The 27653-nt window shown below is 36.2% G+C and overlaps 2 protein-coding genes across 6 annotated transcripts; one reads left to right on the top strand and one right to left on the bottom strand.

Annotated features, from left to right (window-relative positions):
- Positions 1-1015: 1015 nt before the first annotated feature.
- On the bottom strand, positions 1016-16806 carry LOC116159469 (structural maintenance of chromosomes protein 6). 4 transcript variants are annotated; one of them, XM_031472442.1, is made up of 18 exons: positions 16026-16806; positions 10091-10239; positions 9842-10034; positions 9633-9791; positions 9342-9586; positions 9173-9292; positions 6245-6375; positions 5987-6190; positions 5752-5945; positions 4957-5094; positions 4717-4901; positions 4364-4674; positions 3378-3594; positions 3154-3324; positions 2911-3107; positions 1637-1916; positions 1391-1585; positions 1016-1341 (listed from the first exon to the last, which is right to left on the bottom strand). In XM_031472442.1, the coding sequence occupies exons 2-18, from the start codon at positions 10187-10189 to the stop codon at positions 1177-1179; spliced, it is 3204 nt and encodes a 1067-aa protein (XP_031328302.1). In that variant the 5' UTR covers positions 10190-10239; positions 16026-16806; the 3' UTR covers positions 1016-1176. The 4 variants fall into 4 exon arrangements, with proteins under 4 accessions (XP_031328302.1, XP_031328304.1, XP_031328303.1 ...); XM_031472444.1 differs by having other exon boundaries at positions 2920-3107; XM_031472443.1 differs by having other exon boundaries at positions 10091-10214.
- LOC116159468 (NACHT domain- and WD repeat-containing protein 1) lies at positions 12623-26956 on the top strand. Of its 2 annotated transcripts, none has more exons than XM_031472440.1 (20): positions 12623-13618; positions 16800-17032; positions 17128-17319; positions 17367-17534; positions 17579-17729; positions 17777-17984; positions 18037-18192; positions 18239-18534; positions 18580-18814; positions 18865-19236; positions 19282-19513; positions 20582-20769; positions 22613-22686; positions 23555-24061; positions 24107-24354; positions 24402-24474; positions 24523-24659; positions 24708-24908; positions 25922-26056; positions 26106-26956. In XM_031472440.1, the coding sequence occupies exons 1-20, from the start codon at positions 13551-13553 to the stop codon at positions 26321-26323; spliced, it is 4092 nt and encodes a 1363-aa protein (XP_031328300.1). In that variant the 5' UTR covers positions 12623-13550; the 3' UTR covers positions 26324-26956. The 2 variants fall into 2 exon arrangements, with proteins under 2 accessions (XP_031328300.1, XP_031328301.1); XM_031472441.1 differs by having other exon boundaries at positions 12624-13618; positions 17131-17319.
- Positions 26957-27653: the final 697 nt, after the last annotated feature.

The raw sequence follows: 27653 nt of genomic DNA, 5'->3' as shown, positions 1-27653 counted from the left end.
GCCCTTTAATGAAAATTGGGTGGGACGTGGCTATTAAGTGAATAAATTGAAATTTTCTTTAGAAGGTTGATAAGCACGTGGCGTCATCTCATTGGAACTTGTTCAACTATTACAAAAAAATAATATCGGAAGTGTAGCGATAACCAGAGAGATGGCGCACGCGTAGCAATTACTTAAACAAAAGACAATTCCCAATACTGGATCATTGAAGTACAATTACTTTACAAATCCTACAAGGGATTGCACATTTTCAACTGCCCTTTAATGAAAATTGAGTGAGACGTGGCTATTAAGTGAATAAATTGAAATTTTCTTTAGAAGTATGTATCTAATGTGATTAAAGAAAATCAAACGTATAGCCTGTTATAATATACTAGACATCCCTTGTGCTAGTGTAGAGACAAATTGTGCTACTAATTAACTGCTCCAATTATAACATAATTAAAGCAAGAAATTAGCACTTACTTGTTGTACCTACCTTTTGTTAATCTCACTTCATTGCATGGTCTGCTGTGTCTTGCTCAGAGTTGCGCAGGACCAATTGTAAATGTCCTAATCCAGATGGCTCAATATACACTAAAAATATTCTGAGAATAATGCCTGTAGGAATATATTTATATATTCTCAAAACAGACTATGAATATATAGGTGTACACAGAATATTTTTAGAAAATCTGTATGTCCGCGCCCACAGAACATTTATGGCATATACACAAATTATTCTTATATTCTAGGAATATTCCTTTCCGATTACATGAACCTATCCACATTACTTGAGCATATTCAGAATTATATAGAGAATATCCTGTGAATTCATTGTTTTCTAAAACCTCATCTTTAAAAAGATTAAAAAGGCTGCAGTTTCTACCCATATCACATAATACGCCTCTGAGGTACATACTAAACCTGTTTAGTGAATGAAGTCAAAATCACTACTGAAATCCATTTTTTAGAGTACATTACAATGTTTCAAAAGGCTGGAGAGTCACAATATCTTCGAATTAGACGACTCATATAATATTGATCAACTTCACTTAAGGAAAGTTTCTTTTACAACTAATTTAATGTATGCAATAGTGTTTACAATCATAAATACGATGATTTAACAACGCTATTATCGTAAGTTGAAACAAACGCAAAAACGAGTAACAAAATATATGCAAATGGTAACTGTAATTATTGGATCATTCCTCTTTCAGGATCTTGCAATCTGTGAATAGCAACCAATGGATCATTAACAAACGATATGTCTTGAGGTGTTAAAAAGACAAATTGCATGTCTTTATGTTTCTTCGCGTGATACAACAATATTTCCATAACTTTTGTCCTATTAACCTTATCCTAAAAATCAAGGTGTCAACGTAAATAAACAACTAATACAAATACAAACCATAAACACATCAAACTCATCCAAGAAATAGAATGGAAAATCCATACACTGCCATAGAGAATAAAGAAATGCGACTGTCGAGAAGGATCTCTCCCCGCCGGACAAATTTGAGGTTGTCGTATGCCCCTGAGAACCCTGCTGCGGAATAACGACAAGCTCCAACTTCTTTTCGCCCATATTTATTTTTAACGATCCCTAAAAAAAACGTGTGTGACAATCGATTAAACAAAACTGTACGACGCATACTTGGAACTGTCGAAGTTGCAGGACTTCCTCGAAGGCGTGCTGTATGAAGGTAACGAAATAGTCTTCCGTTTGACTGTAACACGTAAGGCAATTTTCTACTGCCGCCTTTAACAGTTGCACATCGCATCTGACGCATTTTATAAATTCGGACGCTTGCTTATTCTGATCTTTGCACGCTTCATACTTTTTCTTAGTAACATCGTACGATTCTAGATTAGATTCGATTCGTCTTATGTGTCTTTCGGTATCGCTTAACTCTTTTAGTGCGACGGGTACGGTCCTGGAAATTAAGAATTTTTATAACCTTGTAACACAAACATCAAGAAACCACAATAGTTTCTGGATTGACCTTGCCTTTTAGCTTTGAATACAGACTACTAAAGAAGTACCGTTCATATGGATCACGATTGAAATGTATTGTGTGTTGCCTACATAACATTTTGTGGTCTAAGATTCAAACCCATGGAACATTATTGAAAACTTAAACCCATGACAGTATCGCCATCTATGAAACAATAGATTTAGACTGTATGTGGGAATCTATTTTTCAAGGTTCTAAAATCCTAAGTCGTGCAATAAAGGTCTATATCATATCATTGCACACAAAAAAAACAATAGTTCAACAGGACAACCGTTACAGGGTTTTATAATTTCACCGTACTGTTTACAAATTAAACCCTTTTCATTTATAAACATATGGAAACACAAGATACAATTTCAAATACAAACTGTCAAGACTAATAAAAACAAGAGATTATCCAAGGCCTACTGGTGGACCATTTTAAAAATTTTACTTTCATTTTAACTACCGAAAATTGATTTATAACAGTCACAAATACATGATAAAAACAATGGAATGCTGCCTTATTATAGGAATTAAGATGTTAAACAACTTTCATGTAGAAAAATTTTGTATACATTCGATATTTACCGAGAATATACACTATATTCGATACATAATGGGCACCCTGTATATGTGGTAACAAGGTTAAGTGGAAGAGCTGGTGGTGGTTAATGGTTATGGCCGCCTGGTGTCCATGTCCACTAACTAAAATATACTGTTCTAACGTGTCCATAAGAACCGTAAATCTATATATTTTTTAATCAAAGCCTTTAGCATGCAAATGGATTTGTTAGCTTTTTTAAAGCAATTCCCTTACAGTAGACAGTGGAGTGTAAATGTGGGAAATTGCAGAAGCATTTGGTAAAACATAATTCAGATAATCGTTCCCGAAGAAAGAGGTATTACGGACAGAAGCCGAAAACAAACTTACTCTTTATACCTTATTTTTGAAGGTCTAGATCCAAGTTCACCAGCTTCAGTCGCTTTCAACTGCACCAGTTTCTGTTTCTCATCTAAAACAGCTCTGGCCTGCCGCAATTGTGATCTACACTCAGCCAAGCGATTATTAGCGAATCTTTTGTTAACCTCAAACTCCTTCACTTGTGCGTGCTTTTCACGTATTTGCAACTAAAAAATCGCGTTTAGCACACTATTACACCTACTCCACTCATACATTTAACGGATCCATTCTATCTTCGTACCCTCGAACGATATGCTTAATTTTTTCGAGCTTCTCCTCTTTTTTCTCAATTTTCGTTTGAAGCTCCGCCAGATCCGCTTGAATTTTACTTTCAACCTCGCTTCTCGCCTCGACCGCCCTCTTGAGTTCCGCCAATTCGTTTTTCTGAAAATGTACGCTACGATAATACGACGGCGAGACGTTTCGCTTGACCTTACGAGCATGGTGATGTTCGCGACGTCGGGTTCGTCGGAGCCCTGCAAATCGCTCAGTTTTCGTTTCAGGTGGAGCAGGGCCGTGCCCAATTTGTTCACTTTCACCTCTAGATCTTTCGCACTCCTACTTTGTTCCGAGCAATCCCGTTTCACTGTCTGGAGCTGAGATTGCATGGTTTTTTTCTTGTCCTGAAGGACCATTATATGGTTCTCCAATTGCCTGTAATCAGATGGACAATAAAGCAAGAATTGCAATTCGGATTGCCTAGTGATTTTTAAAAGGCCAGGTTTAATGTATGCTATAAACGCAACTGAACTGTGTTTAGTCTCAGACTTAATCTCGATGTCGAAGTGATAAGTAACGGGAAAGATAAATATGTATTGAATTTTTATAACTCAAAGACTTATAAATTTACTTTAGCGTTAGTAGTCTTAGTTCCTGTGAACATTTATAAATAATTTTATATAAATAAATCGATTTCTCTGTCTGTGAATGAGTTTCAACTATAGATATTAGCACAATCAACCTTATTTATACCAAAAAAGCATTAAACTAACGATTCAAATTTTTTTATGGAAATTTCTATTTGAATTCTTTAGAAACGTTCACCAATCACCGCCCACCAGTGACGTCACACTTAATATAATAATCATAGGAGGCGATAATCTTGAATGATTGTCTTGTTAACAGAATAGCTTATTATGTCATGACACATACCTGGGTTTGACAAATGAAGGATAAAAAGAAGGACCATAATTTAAATTAAGTAATAGTGGGAAGGTTACTGTCAATCTTTCTACAACACTAAAATCTCTAAATACATGGCGAGGCAGAAAAGACGGATCTTTTTAAAACAGAGATTTTGTTTAGTCAATGTCATGGTTTCAGCAGGATGGGGCCACAGCTCACACAGCAAAAATTTTAATGTAAGCAATTCGGGCTATTTTTCGGTCATTAAAAAATAAACAACGAAAACAAAATTACTTACTGTATCACATCGGCAGTGCTCACTTGTAAATACTGAGCGGTATGGTATCGGGACGCGTAAGTCTTATAATTAGGATCTGGATAATATTTGTCCCCTTTCATTGTAATACCTTGTCGGCAATTTTGCGGCACGTGACTTTGATTAGACATTAGATTTATCGCTGTATTCGTATCGGGAATAAGTAGAACGCTTTCTAGACTGACCTGGTCGATTAGGCAGTTAGTCACCACCGGATCGGATATCTCCAAGGCGCTAAAAACACTTAGGCACCCGTCTACTGGCCTCACTAAATTTGGGCGGACATCGTGTACCTACAAAACGGTCAGTTTACGAAGTACTAGTTCCTTAGTTACCTGAAAAAAGAATTTCCCGGTGATAACCATCGGTTTTTGACCACCGGAGCAAGTTCTCTGTAGAATTTTCATTAATAGCTCATTATCTCTTTTATTATCCACGGCAAAAGCACGCAGCAGGCCGGTAGTCAAAAATCCTTCAACTGCGACCGCCCATTTTTTGTCTTTCAAAGTTATGTATGACCCTACGAATAAATTAGTCATATGGTGCAAGGTTTCCGATAAAATTAATAGGATTACCTAGTGGTCCTCGTGGCACATGAGTAAACTGAGATTCAGCTTGTTTTATGGCTTGCACAATACGAGGCATATCACTGCCGTACAGTGATAATACATCCGAGTTTGCCTTAAAGGCATTTAGACGTGTTTGAGTTTTATCTAAAATACATACAACAATTACAATTTTGTTTAAATTTATTGTCAAAAATCTCTAAGTTCCAGAGTAAAGCAAACAAAAACTTTACAACCACCAAGACTGACTGTCTTTCACCAGAAAGCCCCGTTTAACGCCTATTTAAAACATTCTTCCCTATTCCTTCCGATCCCACTTCTTTATCATTTTGCTCAATATTCACGACTCAAATTCCCTTTAGACACCAGCAAAATTTCAAGAGAAAGACCGCCGACGTCCCCCACTCGACGAACACGTGTTTATCTTTAAATAAATTCGATTTTACGAGGCTGTAACGAGCGAACGATAGGAAGACGCAATTATTTCCAGATTTCCCTAAACTTTCTTAACGTAAACGACCAATAAATCAATTAAAATACAAGGCGATTATTTAAACAAAATTAACCATCATATTTCTCATACAAATCAATATTTACTTCACATTTAAATAATATGATCGAATTTGTGTTTAATCGAAATTAACAACCACATTTAACCTTAAAAAAAATTGAAATTTACCTCGTATAGGACGGACCCATCTTTACTATAGACTTTATATAACAATATTGACACAAATTCGAGGAGGACCCAAACAAAAAGTGACATTTTATAGAAGAGAATACACAGTAAAATATCTTACTAACCAATTTCAGAATCGATTCCCCGCATTTCCATTAACACATTACGCTCCTCTTCCTGCGCGCGATTAACCGAATTCCTCATTTGATACTGGTCATTTTTGGACGTTTCCAATAGACCTTCAATACTCCTAATTTTCTCCTCAAGCGTCGCCATTTCCTCCGCCCGTTTCGCCTTTTCTTGTTCTATCTGATCGTAACTAAACAGAAAATTAACCCAAAATCGCAGAGGGCAACTCACTTTTCGTTAAAGTTGTTAATTTCCTGCTCGAGAATATTACAATTTCCGGTCTTCACCGCGATATCTTTCATAACTATTCGTTTCTCTCGACGTTTGTCGGTCAGAGTTTCTTTCAATTCGCCTAAGATGCGAACTAAAATGCTTTGTGGTTCGTTTTGTTCTTCGATCGAGTGCTGTAGTGTTAATATGAGATTTTGTAAATTCCTAATTACAGAAAAAAAAATCATGATACAAACAAATTGTGTTGGCGAATCTTACGAAATTTGTTGCTGATACTCCATTAGAATTCTGTCCTCATTCCCTATGCCTGCTACGATCTGTGTCTCTTGCTCTCTCAGCTTATTTACAGTCTCTTGTTCGCTGTTTCTTGCTATTTCAGCATCTTGAACCTGAAAATAATAATAATAATCAACATTGAAAGCAGAGGAATCTATTCTCTTATTTTGATCATCGGCCTTTCTCCTAATCCTTGATAGATCGTCTCAATAAATTCATATATATATATTTTTTCTTATTAAAACAATTAATAAAGCTGTTGCACAAGCAATTGGACAAAGAATATTTTTTAGACGTGTGTTTAATCAGTAAAGCACAATATATAAATTTCATAAAAACCACATGCGCAAATATCTCTCCCTAGCAGTAAGAGTAGATGAAGGTTAAAAATGAGACGCGGAGCGCGAAATAAAATGAAGAAAACAATACTGTCTCCATGGAAACGAAACGACGGAAGAATCTTTCGCTTAAATTTAAATTATAAATGAAAAATGTACCTATTCACTATAACGTTTGATATTGCAAATATTTATATACATAGTAATTCAAAAATATATACAGGGTGTTTTTTTGGGAGCTTTAGTTAAACGTTTCTGGGAAAGTAAAATAGGTAGGTTTTTGAAAATTTGTACTTAGGAGTTACTCTGAAGACCGAATCGATGTAAAATATTTTCAAAATGGCCACCCTTCCAGAAACACCGGAAGTAGATAGTAACTTCGTTATATTAAATGGCAACCCCTATTTTTTATTGCATTTTTGGATTCTACGTAAAATTTCAGTTCTTTTGATACCCACATGTCCATATCTGCCATTTATGGTTTTTAAGTTATTTTGACTTTATGAAAAAAAATGGCGGATGCAGATGGTACCTTGATAATTGATTACTTGAAAACGGTTACAGTCATGGCAACCCATTTTTATCAGTGCATAGAGAATGAATAGGGCTTTCTTTTAGTGTACTTAAAAGTTAAGTTGCGTACAACCGCACCTATGAAGATTCAAATTTAAGAAACTTCAAAGTCCAAAAACTCAGTTTTTTTAAATGGAATGACCATGTTCTTCCTATTGCATGAGATAGAGAATCGAAATTGGAATATTTTGATATTACATGTTCCTATAGCTATCTTTAACATTTTCTGATTTATTCCCATTTCATTGAATTGATGCCATTTTTTTTGCATTTTCATTTTAGTAGTTGGCCATGATTTTATAACAATCGAATTTTAAACAAATCAAGAAAAGGATTCTTTAATATCATTGATTCTAATCTAAATAATTCATTAATAAATAAGTCATTTATTAAGGATATAGGACGGAAAATTTTTGAGAAATCTAGACAGAGTCGTTCAACTTAATTTCTTAAACAACGTATAAGTCTAAAAATTCAAAGAGGTAATGCGATATCTGTTCTAGCAACAATTCCATACAAAAAATGTTTCAACGAAGTTTTTTAAATTTTACATTGAATTTATTTTGTTAATCTTGCATTTACAATTCAATTCATTTTCTTAAATATTCTCTTGTAGAGCTTTGTATCACTTGTGCTTCAACGGTTTGTAGGGCATTTGGGGGAAACAACATTTCCAAAATTCATACAATTTCATTCCAGTGTTCGAATGAATGTACGGCAAGCATGTGCCGCGATTCTGTCCATTTCACCATAAATAACAATTAAATTCAAAAATAGGTGAAACCACTGCGAGTCATTTTTTGATTTTTGAAAAACTTATGTTAACCCATAACAGTAGGTGACGGATTCACTGTCACTAGAATTGTTTAAAATTCAATTGTTATAAAATGATGGCCGACTACTAAAAAGAAAATTCGAAAAAAATAGTGTCAATTCAATAAAATGGGAATAAGTCAGAAACTGTTAAAGATAGCTATAGGAACATGTATTGTCAAAATATGCCCATTTCGATTCTGTATCTCATGCAATATTAAGAAAATTCCATTTAAAAAAACTGAGTTTTTAGTCTTTGAAGTTTCATAAATTTGGATCTCCATAGGGGCGGTCTTACGCAACTTAACTTTTTTTTTAAGTACACTAAAAGAAAGCTGTATTCATTTTATATGCACTGATAAAAATAGGTTGCCATGACTACAACCGTTTTCAAATAATCAATAATCAAGGTACCATCTGCATCCGCCATTGTTTTTCTTAAAGTCAAAATAACTTAAAAACCATAAATGGCAGATATCGACATATGGGTATACAAAGAACTGAAATTTCACGTAGAATCCAAAAACCCAAAAAAAATTGGGGTTGCTATTTAAAATAACGAAGTTACTATCTACTTCCGGCGTTTCCGGAAGTGCGGCCATTTTGAAAATATTTTACATCGATTCGGCCTTCAGCGTAACTCCTAAGTACAAATTTTCAAAAACCTACCTATTTTACTTTCCCAGAAACGTTTAACTAAAGCTCCCTGTATATTGCTGTGTGCAATGATATACAGCTCCAATTACGCACTTTAGTTTTGTTTTCCCACACAACAACAAAAAATTCTAACATGACTTAAAACTCTTATACATACATGCAAGAGCCGAAAACAAAATCAAATACAAAGAATCCTGTAAGAAAAAATTAAGGCTAACAATGCCTTTTGAAACCAAAAACCATCTCTTTTAATAAAATCAACATCGTTATTCCCGACGATTATCTAAATTCCATGACCGTATATTACCTACCTGCTTAGTTTTATCATTAATCAATTTCCCCCATTTTTCTTTTGTAATTTTATTAATGTTTTTATTAGAAAACTATCAGAAGCAAGGTCTGTATTGTTTGTTATACTAGCAAGAACATTTATTTTTGTGGTGGTGTGTATTACCTACTAGGAAGGTCTAAGGAAGTCGAACTTTCTCAGTTGAGAACCACAAAAAGAACCAATAGAATAAACCCTCACCTTAGCCCACAAAATTTCTGTCTGCAACACCTTAACTTGCTGCTTAAGTGCGCATACCGACTTCTGATCGATCATTTTCCTCTTCAAAACTGACAGTTCCTGCTGAAGCTCACTGTGTAGCTTAAAAAAAAGAAACCAATTATGATGCAGTCTAACCGCAGCAACAAACCTTCTCCTTCTCCTTAAACATGCGATCGGCATCTTTCTTGCTGGTCAATATCTTAACATATTCCTCCCACAGTGCTTCGAGACGTGTCGCCCTCATAAACAATAGAAACTTCTGTCGCGGATCTTTGGAGTTCAGAAAATTTCTCGACGTATCTTGGTTTAGCAAACATATCGGATTGTCGACTTGGATATTAAGATAAGAGCAGACGCGATGTATTTCTTTAACTTGCGTTGAGATTACTTCCCCTGCAAGCGTATACTCAATTAAAGATTCGAGCTAAAATAAGCATACCCGTCGCCGATTTGATCTTGTAGCTACTGTTACCGGCAGCTGTAAAATTTCGTACGATCGTAATTTCGTCTCCGTAGTCATTGTATTTGTATGCTAAAGGTCCTGCATTGCGTAGTGTAACCTCTACGGACGCTGAATTTTTACCTGCCTTAATAAAACCTAGCAAAAAATATGTGCAGTGTGAATCGAGAAAAGTATTAAAATGGTACCTTTAACGCTAGACCCACGGTTTGTAAATGATGCTTTACCTCCAAGTCCGATGACTAACGAGGTTAATATGGCACTTTTACCACTACCATTGCGTCCAATTAAATAATTAATGTTCTGATCGAATACTACCTCTAAATGAGCGTGACACATGAAGTTCTTTAGGACCATACGCGAGATTGTGCCAGCTCTCGTCTGCAACGAAATAACCATAAGAAGGCTACATTTTAGGTACAAACAAATTAGATTACATCAGTCCCCTCTGTAAAAATGGCCTCTGAGTTTCTCTTGCGTTTTTCCTGTTCTTCAAGACTAAGTTGGGATAAGGGTTTTCGTTTACGTGAGGCCATGGTTTATCTGATATTCAGGTTCTCACTAACACATCCAACACGATTATTCACTGATCAATCAAATTATTAATACAGGATAAGCCTTATCCGATAAGGATACACAAATATCAGGCAAAGCGCCAAAAACAAAACTAACCTCAAATTCAAACAAATTATACTACCAACATAATTATTGCCAACATTGATTTAGTTTTATACGTTGCCACATGTACAGGGTGTTCCAGCAGAAATGGGAACTATTTTGGGAAATTAATGTAGAGATTAATTTGAGACAAAAACTCCATCCACCTTGGTACATTAATGCACTTCACCACCAATTTTGCGTAATTTCATAATTTATACAATGATGCATTGTTTATTTATACAATACGCTCTAACATAACTATTAAACTTGTTTAAAGGGACCTAGAGTCATCCCTGTCCCTTTCGAAACCTGTGGACTCCTAAAGAGTACTGACAACGGTCTAGGCAACTGTGGTAGTACGAAAGGCGTTTCAAAGTAAACTCCTGGGAGGCTCTAAAACCTTCGATTACTGTAGAAAGTGTTTATAAGGTTTTCCAAAGTCTTTTAGCGCTTTCTAAAAAATTTAATGCTCCGCCAAATAATTATGTTCATTACCTAGAATCATATCTATTTATTATCCATCTCTTGTTCTGGACCCTCAACAGGCTTGCGCCCAATTACAGTGACCCGCATAATGCTTTTTAGAGGTGTCTCTGCAGAAGGTCTTAAGTTGTTGTATACTACTCCGGTATTTACTTTACAAATTAGGAAAACTCCAGGAAAACCTAATTCGGAGTAAATATTAACATCGAAAGCTCTGGAAAAAGTATGGAAAGCGCTGGCGGAAGAAGATGCTCTAGATTAATGCCCAGAAGGCACTGGAAAACCCAAAAAACTGTTCTTAGTGTTCTAAATAAGGTCGTAAACAGGTCTCTCACTAAAGAAGCCTTACAATTTGCTTTCTAGAGAGTGCTTCAAAGCCTCCCTAACTATTTCAGTAGTCTCTATATATGGAAAGCACCAAAGGACATTTAGCTCTTTCTTGAATTAATGAATTTAAAGACTGCAATTTATGTGTAGGTATTATTATTATTATTTGAGATTTTCCCACCGTAGGTCCTTTACATGTACAAGAGGCCAACAACGCTTCTGGAACCATGTGGGTTGTGATGCGTCGCTTGGTGAGAACTGCTGCATTTGAAAACATAGGAACTTTTGGAAGGAACGTTTTACCGCAACGCGTCGCCAAGGAATAATCGGCCTTTACTATTAGTTCTGAAGTTTATACCATCACGTATGACACGTCTCCAATCCCGTGTGCGGTACTTTCCCCCTTATAATTTCCCTCCCAGAGAGATTCGCTTTCTGAACGTTCGCCCCCAGAAAATTCATTCCCAGACGGAAATCACCGTGCGGAATATTTGGCTCCAAGAAAACTTACCACCGGACTATTTGCTTACAGAAGATTTCCCTTTGGACAATTTCCCGGCAGTATCTTGTTGTGTGAGATGTTCGAACTTTCCTAAACGTGAATTTTCCTTAGAGCCAGTTTCCGGTACGCGGGAGTGAGTTTTCCTGGGGCAAATTTTCCGGAGCGAATATTCCGAAGGCCTATCTTTTGGGGACGAATCTTCCAGGTGAGAATGTTTCGGGGACGAATTTTGGTGGATGCGAATAGCAGTAGGTGAGAATATCAACATTATTCGCCATTAGATCGGCTACTGTAGTCGATTTGACGTATTCTGTGGGATATATAATGATTTAGACAATGAGAAGAGCGATTGGGTTAATGAAGCAAAGATTTCTTGTGTGCTTTGCTCTTATATAGTGGAAGATTTTATTTTGATTCACTTTATTAACGACCTTCTAGCCGCTAGCGAGTTCATATTTTCTCGGTCCGTCTGTCCGTTAGCACGATATCTCGAAAACGAAGAAATTTTGCAGGTGGATTCTTTAGCAAATTTTTAGATTGGAGTTTCAAAAATGGGATAGGGTGACAGCCTCTCCAGCTAGCTCTTTATTTTGGAAGTAAATGGGAACAATATCTTAAAACATAACTACTGTTTTTAGTACGGGCGGCTGGAGACACAGACCTTTTGCTATCGGCTTGTTTTCAATAAAGTAAAGTTGAAAACACATTAACCATAAATTAATCAAGACCTTCGTGTACATTTCTAAACGAGTAATATAACTTCAATGCACGAGTACTATAAAATAATTTTATTACCTGCCTTAATGGTATCTTAATAAGGCTGAATGAGAAAGACGCTATTAATTTAACCTTTAACATTATTTAAGGAAACTTTAATTATCGTTATGTTAAGACATGTGCCTTTTGTCTAAATGTTAATTATCTGTGGATGAATCTTTGGCGATTGTCGTTTACGCGAAGGCGAGTATGTCGTCGTTTCGCAATTCCAGAACTCAATAAAAATATTATAGCGCACAATTAAAATTTTGACGCCAATGTGTAACATATGAAGGACGGCCTGGTTGACCTCCTTACTGATAACTATATCATCCTTTCGGAATTAATTTTTCGCCAATATATTATTCATGCGTGACTATTATCACATTGGAGTAAGTGAATTAGCACTAACCTATGTCAATTTGTTTAAAAATGTTGCGCCCGGATAAAAATAAAATTTAGTTCAGCTATAGATAGTTTATTTAGAAATTAAACGAAAAATACGGCAATAAATTTTCTAAAATAAATAAGTCGCATTTACACTTTCCCGTAATGATCCAAACGGCTAAATAAGTGTTTTTTGAGCGTATTAAAAAAAATTTTACAAGTGCCGCCTCTGTAAAGCGTCCTTTGACGTCATTTTAGACGCGCGTGCCCGTATAGTCTGCCAACATTGATTATTACACCCGTGATTATCGTGCGTGATATGTATCCGTGCCGTGTATCTCAAAATACTTACTAATAAGATACCTATTATTTTAAATAACAATAGTGGACGTAGTTATAAATTTATAAACATCGCGAAGAAACAATTTATTCAATTACTGGCAATAAAATCTTTCAATGTGTCCTAGAAATAAGTAGCGCACGATAGGAATGTCACATAATTTTTGAATCTAATTTTAAACGAAATATTTTTAAAAATGTTTATTAAAATAATTTGTGGCGCGTATCTTTTTAAACGGATTAAATAGTTGTATTACAAAATTCTTTAAAATGTGCGAGGTTCACTTATTCAATCTCCCTTCAAATTTATTATGAATAAAATCTATTGTGCGGTTAAAGAAGTATAATGCATCGCCATAGAAGTAAGAGTAAGATGAATGTGAAGTACAAAATGCTTTTGGATTTTATCAAGAGAAAGTGAAGAAAGATATTCCGAAATCACCATGGGCAACTCTTGCAGCAGCGGCCAGGCTCACAAAGATAAGGATAATATGTCCCAAAGATCTGAAGAGTACGTATACTTTTTAGTTCATTTTTATTAGAAAACTTTGTTGTGCCAAATTCCACCCCTACACTCTATAGAGTGCACTCTACGCTGCATGTTATCTTAAACTAATTAACCCCTGAGATGAGTTCATTTTGGCCCTTGAAAGTCACACATTTTTCGACAATCGGCCTTAGCTTCCTATTCAATGACGTCATTACCCTGAATTTGCAACATTGACACATTGGAAAACTAATTTATTACAATTAGCAAAGTGAAATTGGAACAGCAAATGCCTCCATGCGTAATTCATTATTCCATATCGCTGGACGTTGGTTTTTTTTTTAAATCCATCTTTCGAGTTGGTTACACTTACCCTTAATGACCAAGAATGACGTCGGATAGTTTTTCAAGTTTGTTTTGTAAGCGCAATCGCCTTTTGCGCAAATTATTGTAAATAGAACAACGCTATAGCAATATTTGTTACCTTAGAAACAATGCATCTTTGCCCTAGCAAATTTCTTTTAGTCATATCATCTCTACGGTATGGTGAGCATATAGAAAAAGGTTCAAGTTGCGGAAGGGTGCCCTATCGTACACCATATCTACGCTCTAAAGGGCAATCAACGAAGCGTCAAAGTAGAAATAATTCTTCCAAAGTATTTATGGAAAAAAATGAAATATATGAAAGCTGAACGTATTTGGTGACCTGTGACAAAGACGTTTAGAATGTGGCAGGACGAAACAAAAGATGATTTATAGTACTGACCCCTAAAATATGCGATATTATAATTTGTTACAAAATGTGATAACAGATAATTATTTTAAAATGTACAGAAATAAATCACATACGTTATGGTTTATAATGCGATAACTTTTATACCATGTGTAACCGTTCACCCTCAGAACTGTCTCACCATACCATAGTCCATAGTCGAAAATTAAATAAATAGAAAATATTAGATTAGGTGGTTTGTTTGTCTGTCTGTCTGTGCACGAAAGAACTTTGCGCTTAGATCTGCTATTGTCTTCGTTTGTTTTCTATATACGGAGCTTCCATTTCGAAATGAATCTTCGATTGTAATTTTAATAAAAAATCAAAAATTTCAAAAACACCCACTTACATAACTAACAGCTCGCACTCAACGAAGAAAAAATAGAAGAAATAATCCGTAAAGTGAATTTTAGTTGTGGGTGAAGCATACTAAAAGTACCGAAGAATGCTTGTAGAAAGATGAGGAGTGTAAGTACCTTTCGTGACCGTGTAATGAACAACTTTAGGGACGGGTGTTACATGATGTGGGGTCGGCGATACCTGGGCGCCATCACCGAGCGTGTCATATTAACCTGGGAATTTTTCAGTTTTTTCTTATCTTCTTCTACAGTTTTGGTCCGACACTGCGTAGCGGAATTTTGTTTTTCTTTCCTAGGGGCGAAATTAACCACTTTTTGTAAGGCGCGCGTCTTCGAGCGGGAAGTTGACTTTGGGCGCCCAAAAATTTCTTAGAGCTTTAATCGCGGTCTCTCTTTCTCGTGCCTCAAGCTATGAGAAGTACCCGAAAATTGAGTACTATTTTGTGCCGGATTTTTAGCGAAATCCCACAAAACGGGTACCGACAAATGGGATGTGGTAGCCTTCGACAATATCTTATTGATGGTGGACTAATAGAATACTGATCTGCTACACAAAACTGTAGGACAAGATAGGAAAAAACTGAAAAATCACCACGTTAGTATAACACGCTCGGGGATGGCGCCCAGATGTCGCCGACCGAAATGTAGCCCCGTCGCTAAATACACGGCTCCGATAGGTGCATTAGATATTCGTTATATGGGTTCAATAATTCAAATGTATATACATGTACACTCTTCGTCTTTCTACAAGCATTCTTCTACGGGCTCGCATTTGGTGCCAGCCAGCCAGCCAGCCGGCCAAAGTGAAATTAAACGCTAAAAATACTCTAGAAAGAGTGAAAGAGAAGTGAAAAGGAGGCAAATGGTGCCTGAAAAATGCGAGGTGCAAGGGCAAAGAATATATAGGTAGGGACGTCAAAAAACCAAAAGTAGGTTTGAGCACACTTGAAAGACTGAGACGAGTAGCAACCAAAGAGTTGCGTTAAGAAGAAACATAAATAATAATAATGCGTAAAGAAAAAAGCGTAGGAAGAATATGTAAAGGAGGCATGGAGCAATCGCGAAAGGCGATGGATGCTATGAAGAAATGAAATGTTTTTATGATGAGGGACATGCCGTTTTTTTATACACGATTTCTCAAGAAAAAGATTCGCCTTCTAAAGATATAATAGTTAATAAAATTTAATTTAGATGACTTAACATTGGAACCAAGTTTGATCATGAGTAAGATATTTGACCGAAAAATATCAATTTTTATACATTTTTGCAGTAAATAGAAAATTTTTGAGCGAGTTCTCACCTAGAGCTTTTACGAAACGTCTTTGGGCCTTCAACCTTCTTCATATTGCTACGACAAGGATCGCCTAAACACTTGTGCCAAAGATCAGCCAATTTTTTTTTCTCCATTGATACATATAATATTCCATTCGGTTTATTCAAGTTGAACAAATTTCAGCAACATTCCCTCGATTTGATTAACAACTCTGCATCCTTGCTTGTTTTAGATAACCGGTAACAATCTTGAGAATTGAAAGCAAATTCGTGTGAATCTCAGGCAGATCCTTCAAGTTCATACTTCCGTTCGTATTATTGACGTTCACAGCCAAATTGAGATTTCCAACAAATTGTCCTTGTTGTCATATTTTCACAACTGAAACATTACTGAACATTTTCGAAGAGATTAGTGTCCGTGCACATGTGCGAAGTTGCGCCAGACAAAGCACAAAACATGTTCCTGCCGTCCATTATCTTCTTGTCGAGCAGCTTCTTAGGACAGTTCGACTTGATATGTCCGAATTCACGACATCTATAACACTTCACAGTTTCTTGAAGCCTTGCAGTTCTGGACACGTAAATCTCATCAAGTTAGCCTTATCTACTCTGAATGCCTGACAGACGGACCCTAAAACCCTAAGACAATTCCCTTAAAAGTAATTTAAAACCACATAAATTGGTTTCGATGGACGGGGACACAAAACGCATTTTTTTTAATTATTAAAGCCACTGTTAAAGTAAGATTGATCGTCGGAGTCAGCGTTAAATGTAGTCTTTGCATTTTTGAACTTATCTACAGGTCTGGCAGCTATCACGTCCGAACAAGTATACCATCCGAAAAGCAACAAGCATTACTAAACCACGTCTCTCAACAACAACACTGCGGAGTGCTTCTCGAACCAAGTACAGCGGGACAACCGACATTGCAACCTCTACAGCCCACTGCCACTTCACCAACAGTAAGCGCAATGAACGGGAAGAAGCCGCCGCTCTCCAAAGTGCTAAGAGGTGTAGCTCCCACAAGTATATCGGGTACGTTTCTCTGTCGTCCACGGGATGTCTCTATGTTTCGGTGTTAAGAATTGAAATCCGGGGCGAAAGCTCATTTTCTAATTTTACATTTCCAGCAGATTCCATGTCGTTAAGTTCTCCGCCAGGGATTCACAGTCCGAAGGGCTTCGAACACAGTCACCTACCGCCGATAGTTTGTAGCTTATCGGAAGATCTACAAAATCTGATCATGGGAAGAATTTCAGAGGCGAAGATTACTACGCGTACTCAAAAAATCGTTATATACGTATGTGCGGCGGATTCTCAAGGTGAATACATGTTAAAGTTGCCGCCGGTTGTAACAGATTATTTTCAGACTGCTGTGTGGAGAAAGGGTCCCTTCATAATGTGATATATCCGGAATTGCGGGCGCACTGTAGATCGAAAGGTTACGAACTGCATATAGTCGATTTGCATTGGAAAACTCCATTGGAGAAACAGCAGGACCATGAATTTCCGGAGTTGTGCATTGGAGAACTGACAAGTAAGGCGCTGTTTGTACTTTTCAAGCCTTAAGTTTGCGTTTAGGACAAATGGAAATCGCGTACATAATTCCCGTCTTATTCCTCAATAATTCGCTGGGAACGTCGCTGTTACCAATTACCATAGAAAGTGCCGATTTTAAAATGGCGTTAGATAGTGCAGAAAGCCAGGTTGCTCAAACGCTACTGTCAAAATGGTGAGATGTGGCCGTTTCTCGATTGCCATTGTTGGAATTCGTTTCAGGTATCAATTAGACAGTGCCGCTCAACCGCCATGTTATCGTTTACAACCAATAGCTTCACATATTCCTGGCTTCAAAGAGACGTCGCAAGAAGAACGGGAAAGAGCGTTGGAGGAATGGCGCGGTGAAATTGACCGAATGCTCGCAATTTTTGTTAACATACTACCACAGGAATTACGAGACACCTATTTGACGACGGTTGTAGAGCAGGTAACTCGTTTTTCTCCATTTTCTTGTGTGAATAATATACCATCTACTGCAGGAAGTGCACAACACAGTGTTCATGAGTCAAGAACTGGCGAAACGGTGCATATGGTTAAATCGGGTGTACACGCCATCTGAGAAGACGCCCGAAAACTTGAGTCCTCGAGAAGCTGAGCTGAAAAGAAGATTAAACAATTTACAAAGAGATCTAGCGGTAAGTTTTCTTGGGAGACGATTCTGCCTATATAATTTTTTATCAGAATCAACTTTTGGAAAGACACATAATGCGAATTTCCGTTAAATACGTCTGTGGTGGACTAAGTGAAGAAATTCCGGAGCACAAGCTCTACGTCGAGCATGTCGTCGACTATTTAAAAAAAAATTTGCTCGAATCCATTGACGCAATTATGGAGGAACATCATAACAAAACCGTTCTGAAACCCACCTACGGAATAGACTCGTCATTGTTTGAGGAATTAACTCAGCAGACGACATTTTGCCAGAGAGCTGCACAATGTAGTATTAACCGGGAGAAGATGCTGAGCGATATTGAAAAGTTGGTATTTGACTAACATTGCTCGGATTTCAGTTCAGTTTTTAGGTACATTGTAAGTGACAATACGTCCCCTTTGGTAATTGTCGGTCCAGTCGGATGCGGAAAAAGTACATTACTGTCCCGAATAGCACAGTGCAGCCTAACGTGGCAACCGGAGGCATTTCTAATCGTTAGGTTTGTCGGGATCAGTGCTCAATCTAGTTCAATTCAACAACTGCTCCATTCAATAACCAACCAATGCTCCATACTTACTCATGGTCATCAAAGTTACGAAACACATGTGAGTTCTTGCAACCCCGAGGTTCCCAACTTGATTTTTATGTTTTGAAGAATATGGAAACGTACGCGAAGGTTCTTCCAGCTTTACTAAACGCAATTTGCCTACAACGACCGTTAATAGTTTTAATAGATGGAATTGATCAAGTAAAATGTTACAACTCGTGCACAATCGATTGGCTTCCAAATAAATTGCCGGACAATGTCAAATTAATTTTATCTGTAGCGGAAGATTGTAGTATATTTGAGGATATCAAAGGGAAAATAGATGCCAAATACTTCATTAAAATGTCACCCTTGGATGAGACAGAAGCGACCGGTATTTTGCTATCGAGTGTAATGCAGTACAATCACAGCGTTAATTCACACATTAAGGACTGTGTACTAACTTCAGTACAACAATGCACTTTACCTCTCTACGTTAAAGTAGGTACCGAAAAAAGGAACTGTGTGACCGACACTTATTCGTAGGTGTTAGCTTGGCAAACATCTTGGTATACTGAGAAGGAACACGAAATTGTGCCAAAAGGAAATATCATCGATCAACTTAGTCAAATGTTAGAGAAATTAGAGAAAATATTAGGAATAACTCAAGTCCAACATGCTCTTGCCCTTATGACTTGCACAAAAGATGGTATTACCGATTCGGAAATGATCGATTTACTGGCGTACGATGATTGTTTCCACAACAATGGGACTTACGGTATGTACACACTTTCAAAACCAGTCCACATCGTCGGTGGATAGTACATATACAGGGTGGTGACTTGCGTAACGCATCATAGGGATTTCAATGTAAAATTCATAACATGCGATTATTGGCTCCCCAAATTAATTTAGAGTTAGGTTTTTTGTAGGAAAAAATTTTTTACGTCAATCAACCGTATTAGTTTTCAATTTTTTGCATAAAAAAGACGGAAAATTGGAAAAATAAAACCCGCATCTTTTTCAATAATCTGTGATGCCATGAAATTTTGTAAAACAAAACTACGCCAATATCCGTCATGCCATGGAATGTCTGCTATAAAACAAATCAAATTCTATCAAAAAGTATTATATTTAGAACAGCGAATTCAACATAAAGAAAGAGCAAATTACTAAAAACGATTTCCTAATATAACAATTTACAATAAATGTTCGAATAAGTCACCATTAACTGCAAGACAGTAACCATGAAGTCGATCATAAAATCCATTTCGAACTGCTGCCAATTGATAACTGGATATCTTTTTGTTTTAGAAAATTCCATGGCATCGCAGATTATTGAAAAAGATTCGGGTTTTATTTTTCCAATTTTCCATCTTTATTATGCAAAAAATTGTAAACTAATACAGTTGATTGGCGTAAAAAAATTTTTTCTACAAAAAACCTTAATCAATTTTTGCTCTAAAATAATTTGGGGAACCAATAATCGCTTGTTATGAATTTTACATTGAAATCCCTATGATGCGTTACGCAAGTCACCACCCTGTATATTAGCAATCAGCACAAACGATAATTTCCAACTTATTAAACAGAACATAATAAAAACACCAATAAACCACAATAATATATTAAATATGTAGGTACAGCGAACAACACTGAGCCAGTTGTTCGCTGATGATGACAGTTTTGCTGTTGAAACGCGTTTGATATATTATTGTGATTTTGGTCACGGATTCCAGAGCTTCCAGGCGACGACGTACTACTCATCAAATTTATTTGATAATGACTTTTAAGCAATACTAACCATGCATGTCCACATATTTAGTCAACGTAGGTATTTTTCCAGTTGTTTGGGCGCCAGCGTGTCTAACGTGGTCAAGATTAAATAAACACCTGGCCCCGTTCCTGCAATGGACTTTAACAGGAGGTGTACTAGGAGTACAATGGAGGGATAACACATTTCTTCAAGCTGTTAAAACGAGATACAAAGAATATACTACCTGGGCCAACACTATGCTTTACGATTATTACATGGTAAGTCATTTCATTTGAAAGAATTTATAAATTACGTATTGTATCAATTATAAATTCATTTTTATGGATTTATCGATTAAGTGCAGAAATTCGCAAAGTCACAATACCTTTTTGCATCCGTATTATATGGAACTGGTGTCGATTCCTTTGCAGTTGAACAACAACACGATCAAAATGACTCAAGACTACAGTGTTAAATAATAATTTTTTAAGCACATTTTCCATTGTATACTAAGAGACTTAATAAACAAAAAGCTCCACTCCGTGAAAAGAATTTATTTATGAAGGTATAGACCAGAGCTGGGCAGAATACTTTCAAAAAGTATTTGAATACTAAATATTTTTACGTCCAGCACAAGCGAATACTAGATACAGATACATTGAAAAGCATTCAAATACTTTAAACAATAAGTATTTAAATACTTTAGAATGTATTCGAATACTTTCAAGAGTATTCTAATACTATCAAAGGTATTCGAATACTATAAAAAGTATTCGAATACTTTGAAAAGTATTCGATTACAGTAAAAAGTATTCAAATATTTGTCACTCAAATACATTAAAAATGTAAAATAGTATACTAGATAAAAGTCTTAATACTACTTAAAAAATCAAGTTATACTTTGTATGGGGTTAGCTTTTTTTATATTTCTATTGTTATATACAAATTTAAGGGGAGTAAAAGTAATAATTTCAAACAGTTCCAAGATTGGGCTACTAGTTCAAAAGTTACAGCCCTTTGAATTTTCTTTCGAAATTGGTTTCTAGTCTATAACTTTTGATTGAGAAGTCTGATCGAAAAAGTACGAATTGTTTTGGATTCTACGCACCAAAATTAATAAGAAAAAGTGTTTTCCCGAGAAATTTTGGTGCAGTCGATTTTTGGTAAAAAAGGAAGGTTATATACACTGCCTTTTCTTGAGGCCCGAAAAAAAAATTGTCTCAGATCGACCCGGAAAAAAATTTTCTTATAGAATGTGGCCTGTAGAATCCATAATTTCAAACAGTTCCAAGATTGGGCTACTAGTTCAAAAGTTACAGCCCTTTGAATTTTTTTTCGAAATTGGTTTCTAGTCTATAACTTTTGATTGAGAAGTCTGATCGAAAAAGTACGAATTGATTTGGATTCTACGCACCCAAACTAATAAGAAAAAGTGTTTTCCCGAGAAATTTTGGTGTAGTCGATTTTTGGTAAAAAAGGAAGGTTAAGTTTGAATACTAAATATTTGTGAAAGTATTTGAGTTACAAATACAAATACTGCTTCCATAAAAGTATTTAATTACAAAGTATTTGAATACTTTAAAGGATTTGAATACTAAAAAGTATTTACAAAATCGAATACTGCCCAGCTCTGGTATGGACGCTAGTAAACTTCCCGAATGTTAGAGGAATCTCTATAGAACATCCATTCTGAATGTATACAACATACATAGAATATCCTATTGAACATCTTTTGCATATTACAGGAATATTCATGATATATCCAGTTGTCAGTATACCAATATACATTAGCATGTCTGATGTATATACATGCATATACATAAAGACATATTATGTGAAGTCTGCCAAACTTATATCCCATGCACATACATCGGACATTTGCGACATACTTTTCCACATTCTATGGATATACAATATCCCACGTGGAATGTACATGGTATATGCAATGTATATAGGTCTGTCATGTGGGAACGCAACGTTGACGACAGGCGCATTTTCAGACGTGTTAATTTAAATACACATTATTTCACATGAACATAGCTCGATATAGTAAAGCACTGCATTTATACAATTAACTTGTTCTTTGAATTGCTTGTACTGTACAGAATGTATAATTTCTAGGGAAAATGGTGGAATGAAAAACCTAAAAATTTGGCTGCGAGGCTTGTCACACAGCACACATTATTAGGACAATGGTATGATATTTTTTGGGTTATATTCTAAAATTTGCATGGGTTTGATTGCTTTACAATTAAAAAATGTCTTTTTTTTTCTTTTATAGTAAGTATCTAAAAGTTATAGTTTAATTGTGTTTACATATGTTTTTTAATCGAGCTTACACCAATCTATTGATAAATATCATCCTAATCATCTCTAATTGAAGTTAATGCCACCACAAAATTGAAACATAGATACAGTAGGATTTTTGCACGCACATCATCGGTGTATTACATCTGAGTTAAATATGTTTACATAGTACCTGAAATTGATAGAACAGAATAAGTTTGTGTAGAAAACCATATGAACGGTGCTCATTGTGGTTGGTGTACTGTAGGGAGAGGATTGTTGATGTAATGGGTATACCAATCACAATGCAACACTGTATTGGTTTCCTGCATACTTATTCTGTTCTATCGATTGCAGATACTATGTAAACATCCCTAATTCAGATGTAATAGTTTTTCCTCTCTATCATTTTAGCTATGAAAGCTAAACCAATCACCAGAAACACAAAAGTTCAAGTCCCGGTCACAAAGCCGCTTTTGCAATTGCAATTCCAAATAGTGATATATAAACCCTGCAAGCACTATAATAATACAATTTTGAACAGATCTACTAAGATTAGGGCCTTTTAACTTACCAAGTCAATGGATGTCCAAACAATCTAAGAACCAAAAGTCTCGCTGGTTTGACCAATCAAGCTGTATATTTACTCACATTCCATCCAAGCTTCTGCATTTCGAGAGGCGACGAATTCAGTTGCATGCTTTGTTAATTTACTGCGCACCAGATTCTTATTAGTCGTTTACACACGTAGAGCGTTACTTCATATTTTTATTCCAGCTACAATCGAAGAAAACTGGACGAGTTGCCCTACCAATACCATCAACTCAATCCGACCAAATTAGCGCATTCGCCATATCTGAACGATTTGGAATGGATATATGAAAAAGTATGCGGATCGAGTAGCTTCCAACTGCTAGAGGACATCTACTTGGCGCAAACTGAGGCAAACGAATTTGTTGTAATTTTAAGGGATTTTCTGGAGAAATTTGCCACTACTCTTAACTATGACGGTCGTCAATTCTATGCCCAATTTTATAATTATCTAACGGAAGAAGGAAGAGTGAACGGAGCTAATAAACAAATTACTGATGTGTTCAATATAACTAGAAATCCTCCGGTTACGTCACTAGTGCTTTTAAATAGTAACGTCCCAAGTGATCCGGACACCGTTACCATGTGCCAGAATAAAGTTTTAAACTTAATCATACGTCTGCCTGATACGGAGCAATTTGTAGCTAGCGTTTCTACAAATCTAGAAGAAATATGTGTGTGGGATATACAAACGTAAGTGTTTTCCGTGCGGGAAATTTAACTTTCTAAATCTTCCAGATCCAATAAAGTAAGAACTTTAAAGGGAATAACTCATCCGATAAATCTTATTCCTATAGACCAAGCAAAGTGTATTGTCTTATGTAGAAGAGAATTAAAAATATATAATTTAGATTCAGGCACCTTTATAACAAAATTAAAAGGTGTTATGAACCAGAAGATGCCTTACTTTGGGTTGAACGACCAATCCCATTTAGTCGCACTTAGTAGAAACCGAATGTACGTTAATCTAATGAATTTAGAAACAGGTAAGGTTCCATTTCGCTCGAAGAGGCACTAACCCGTCGAATTTTAGGGGACTGCGTTGCCACGTTTAAAGTTGGGGAGGACCGTTTCCTTAACTCACTTCTCGTGTCCGGCGATGGCAGGTAGTTATTGCTTTGTAAATTTTGGTAATTGTTTCCAAATTCCACTAGGGTACTTGTATGCGGAGACGAAGTTCAGAAACCGTTTCCTTTACTGGTCTGGAATTTAACATCCAAAAAGTTACAGTACGATCTCAGGATACCCCATCACGATTTCAACACATCGTTAGCTGCGATCACTCATGAAGGTAAGTCCGTATCCGCATGTTACGTAAAGGTATCACGTCGATTTTCAGGGAATTACGTCTGTTGCGTATGCCACGAAATTGATGAACCAAACCCAAATTTTATAGTCGTTTATGATTTGCAAAGTGGAACGTTATTTAAAAAATGGAAACCTTCGTGTAGTACCGTATCCTTAGAAATTAGTTCGCAAGTAAGTTGCGTAATATCCGGTTTAGTGGACGCAAGAATTCTCGTTTGGGATCTAATTACAGGTAAGTGGTGACTGAAACCGTAAGTTGCGTTAGATTCAGTTATCTACCCGCAATTATTATAGCACCCTTGCAAATTGCTGTTGGGTACTTAATTCTGTTGTGAACTCAAAACAACTTAAAAGTTGTGTCAATCTGCTTTAACACCATGCCCCAATTTTTTCTCACTATGATAAAGCTGCGCGCTACCACATCCAGACGTTCTTTAAACCATCTGAAGTGAAGGGGTTGGTCTCCCCAGACAAGGTTCAATATCCCCACGGCTTTAAAACGGAAATTTAAGACAAAACGGCGCCGATAAAATGAAAGTACAAGTATCCCATAAAATAATCATAACCGTCTTACCTTTAATCAACCATTAGCCGGCTTATAGTTCCAACGCTTCCAGCAATTCAATCTAAAACAAAGAAAAACCAAAGTGAATCCACTCGGTCCTTGAAGACGATGGCTTGAGGAGCCAAAATTCTTGTATTCCGATCCACGCTCGACTGCGTTAATTAACAAGATCTTGAACCCTGAAAGAAATTACGGATCAAATCCTTCCAAAAACACACATTTTAACCTACCTCGGGTTAATAATAGTGGTATTTAGAAAATAATAATAATACAACGGTCGTACTCCATAGGAAACGAATGGAAATATTAGAGCAAAAATGAAAACACGGTTCAGTGATTAAAGATGGCCGTTATCGTTAATATGAAACCATTTTGTAGGCGTTATTTAATTAGTAATGGAATTAAGGAGGGATTATCCCGGTAGTTATTATGATGAAATTAATAACTCAAAACCTTCCCCATACGTCTAAACGTTATTATGATTATTCACGTTTGAGCCAACGAGGCATGCGTTTGATTAGCGGACTCTTACCGCATGCAGTGCACTTCTGCAGTGGGAGTATTCTTTCCCCGTTCCCACACAGGGTTGTACGAAACTTTTGCCATTTATCTAAATATTCTAAATTAACAGTTCCATGGAAGCAGGTGCGTTCCTTTTATCATAATACATCTTCCAACAGGAAACTGCAGATGGTCTTTGTGCGGGCACACAGCACCAGTCAGTTCACTCAGACTAGATCCCACAGGAGTCTTTTGCCTATCAAGTGACCGGCAAGGAAGGGACAAATCGATACGAGTTTGGAATCTTCAGAAAGGTATTAATCGCAATTTTTGATTTTTTTAACTAGGTTTGTGACACTTTAGGGAGTTTGGTAGCCGTATACACTCCAAGGTCCAACATAACCGCGTGCGAAATAATGTCCAATGGTAAACATATCGTATTAGCCACGGAGGGCAGTAGCAACATACTGACGCTGCAATTGAGAGGTCCGGGAGTAGAAGTGGACGACACCAATTACATATTCGGTGATCCAGAGAATGACGGAAAAGTGTTTGAAGTAAAGGACGGTGAAAACTGCTGACCATAACTATTCTAACACTTTTTTTGTTGTTGATACCTCAGTGATTTGTTAAAATTCAAGAATAGGTTGCCAGCTTAATCCTATCTTTTCTGGTTTTACTGTGTGCATTTAAACGAACTGATCTTTAATACTTGTACAAAGATTCTATGTGTCATGATCATTCTGCGTGAAAGATGCATGATTGCGGTTTCGCTAGGTGCTAGAGCATCAATGACCAAAATTACCTAGGAGCACATTGACGGGCTGCCGTCCTGTTTAAACGTGCATTTAGGATTCATATTCCATTACAATCGGTGTCGTGCCAATCAAGTGATTTCAAGCGGAATGATTTATTTTTAAAAATAAGTACCCTGTAAAGAACGATTGATGAAACTTTTAGACTGACTTTTTTTAGGTGTAATGTACGTTATTCGCTAACATTTTAAGTTTTATATGTAACAATTAGTATGTTGTAGAAACGTTTGCAGATAAGGAAAAATAAATAATAATGTATCCACTTAAAGTAGGAAATATTATTAATATGTTCAAATCAAGTGTAAATTTTTGAACAAGATTCATGTCAATGTGCTTTGATCCAATTATTGTTATTCATTCGGTTATAAAATATTTCATAAAATCGATATTCCTAAATAATGTAGGTATTATAGTTGTTTTCTCGAATCCTTTCTAAATTCTGCAATGGATGTTTGATTCAAGCGAGTAAAGTTTTTGGCATTGCCTTCCTACTTTCTCACTCTTTTGTAACCTATACCTATTTTAGCAAACCAGCTGAGGTTTACTTATTTATTACTTATAAATGTTTTGTTGATATTCCCATCTGGTATGTGGAACAATATTACAGTAAAGATACCTATTTGTATATTATGAGTATTGTGTAAAAATATATGTTCTAATTCATTGACTTTCTGAGTATATCCAACCAACTTAAATTGTTCCTAATCTGAACACGATAGTAAGAAAGCTGACTATTGTGCATGCGCAGTATGACTTTTGGCCTTTTCATCTTGTCTACTTTTATTATAGAGACCTACCAATAAAAATTGGATTACACTCAAAACTCAAAATCGCAGTCAGTAATTTACCAAAGGTATGGCAATGAAATATATTGCGCAAATCTAGTACATACCTATACGGGCATAGACTGCTGCATAATATATCCGCTAAATGAGAAACTGAAGCGTAGCAAGCAAACAACAAACAGAATAAATAAGTTTATAATTATTTCTATTCATTTTGTTATCTTAAACTGGGCTAATCCAAATTATGGTATTATAAGCTCAAATGTTTCCCATTCTAATTATTTTAATCGCTGATTAACCGCCTATAAAAC

This window comes from Photinus pyralis, unplaced genomic scaffold (assembly GCF_008802855.1).
Source record: "Photinus pyralis isolate 1611_PpyrPB1 unplaced genomic scaffold, Ppyr1.3 Ppyr1.4_LG1, whole genome shotgun sequence".
NCBI lineage: Eukaryota > Metazoa > Arthropoda > Insecta > Coleoptera > Lampyridae > Photinus > Photinus pyralis.
Note: the sequence above shows the minus strand (reverse complement) of the source record. Positions and strands in the feature narration are given on the sequence as shown.

What these genes read in the sequence shown, in the direction of transcription:
- LOC116159468 (XM_031472440.1), top strand. Translation starts at nt 13,551, where the DNA reads ATGGGCAACTCTTGCAGCAGCGGCCAGGCTCACAAAGATAAGGATAAT. An exon ending in ATGTCCCAAAGATCTGAAGA is followed by an intron (nt 13,619 to 16,799) that starts GTACGTATACTT and finishes ACTTATCTACAG; the next exon opens with GTCTGGCAGCTATCACGTCC. An exon ending in AGCTCCCACAAGTATATCGG is followed by an intron (nt 17,033 to 17,127) that starts GTACGTTTCTCT and finishes TTACATTTCCAG; the next exon opens with CAGATTCCATGTCGTTAAGT.
- LOC116159469 (XM_031472442.1), bottom strand. Translation starts at nt 10,189, where the DNA reads ATGGCCTCACGTAAACGAAAACCCTTATCCCAACTTAGTCTTGAAGAA. An exon ending in TTTTTACAGAGGGGACTGAT is followed by an intron (nt 10,035 to 10,090) that starts GTAATCTAATTT and finishes ATTTCGTTGCAG; the next exon opens with ACGAGAGCTGGCACAATCTC. An exon ending in GAGTATCAGCAACAAATTTC is followed by an intron (nt 6,191 to 6,244) that starts GTAAGATTCGCC and finishes TTCTGTAATTAG; the next exon opens with GAATTTACAAAATCTCATAT.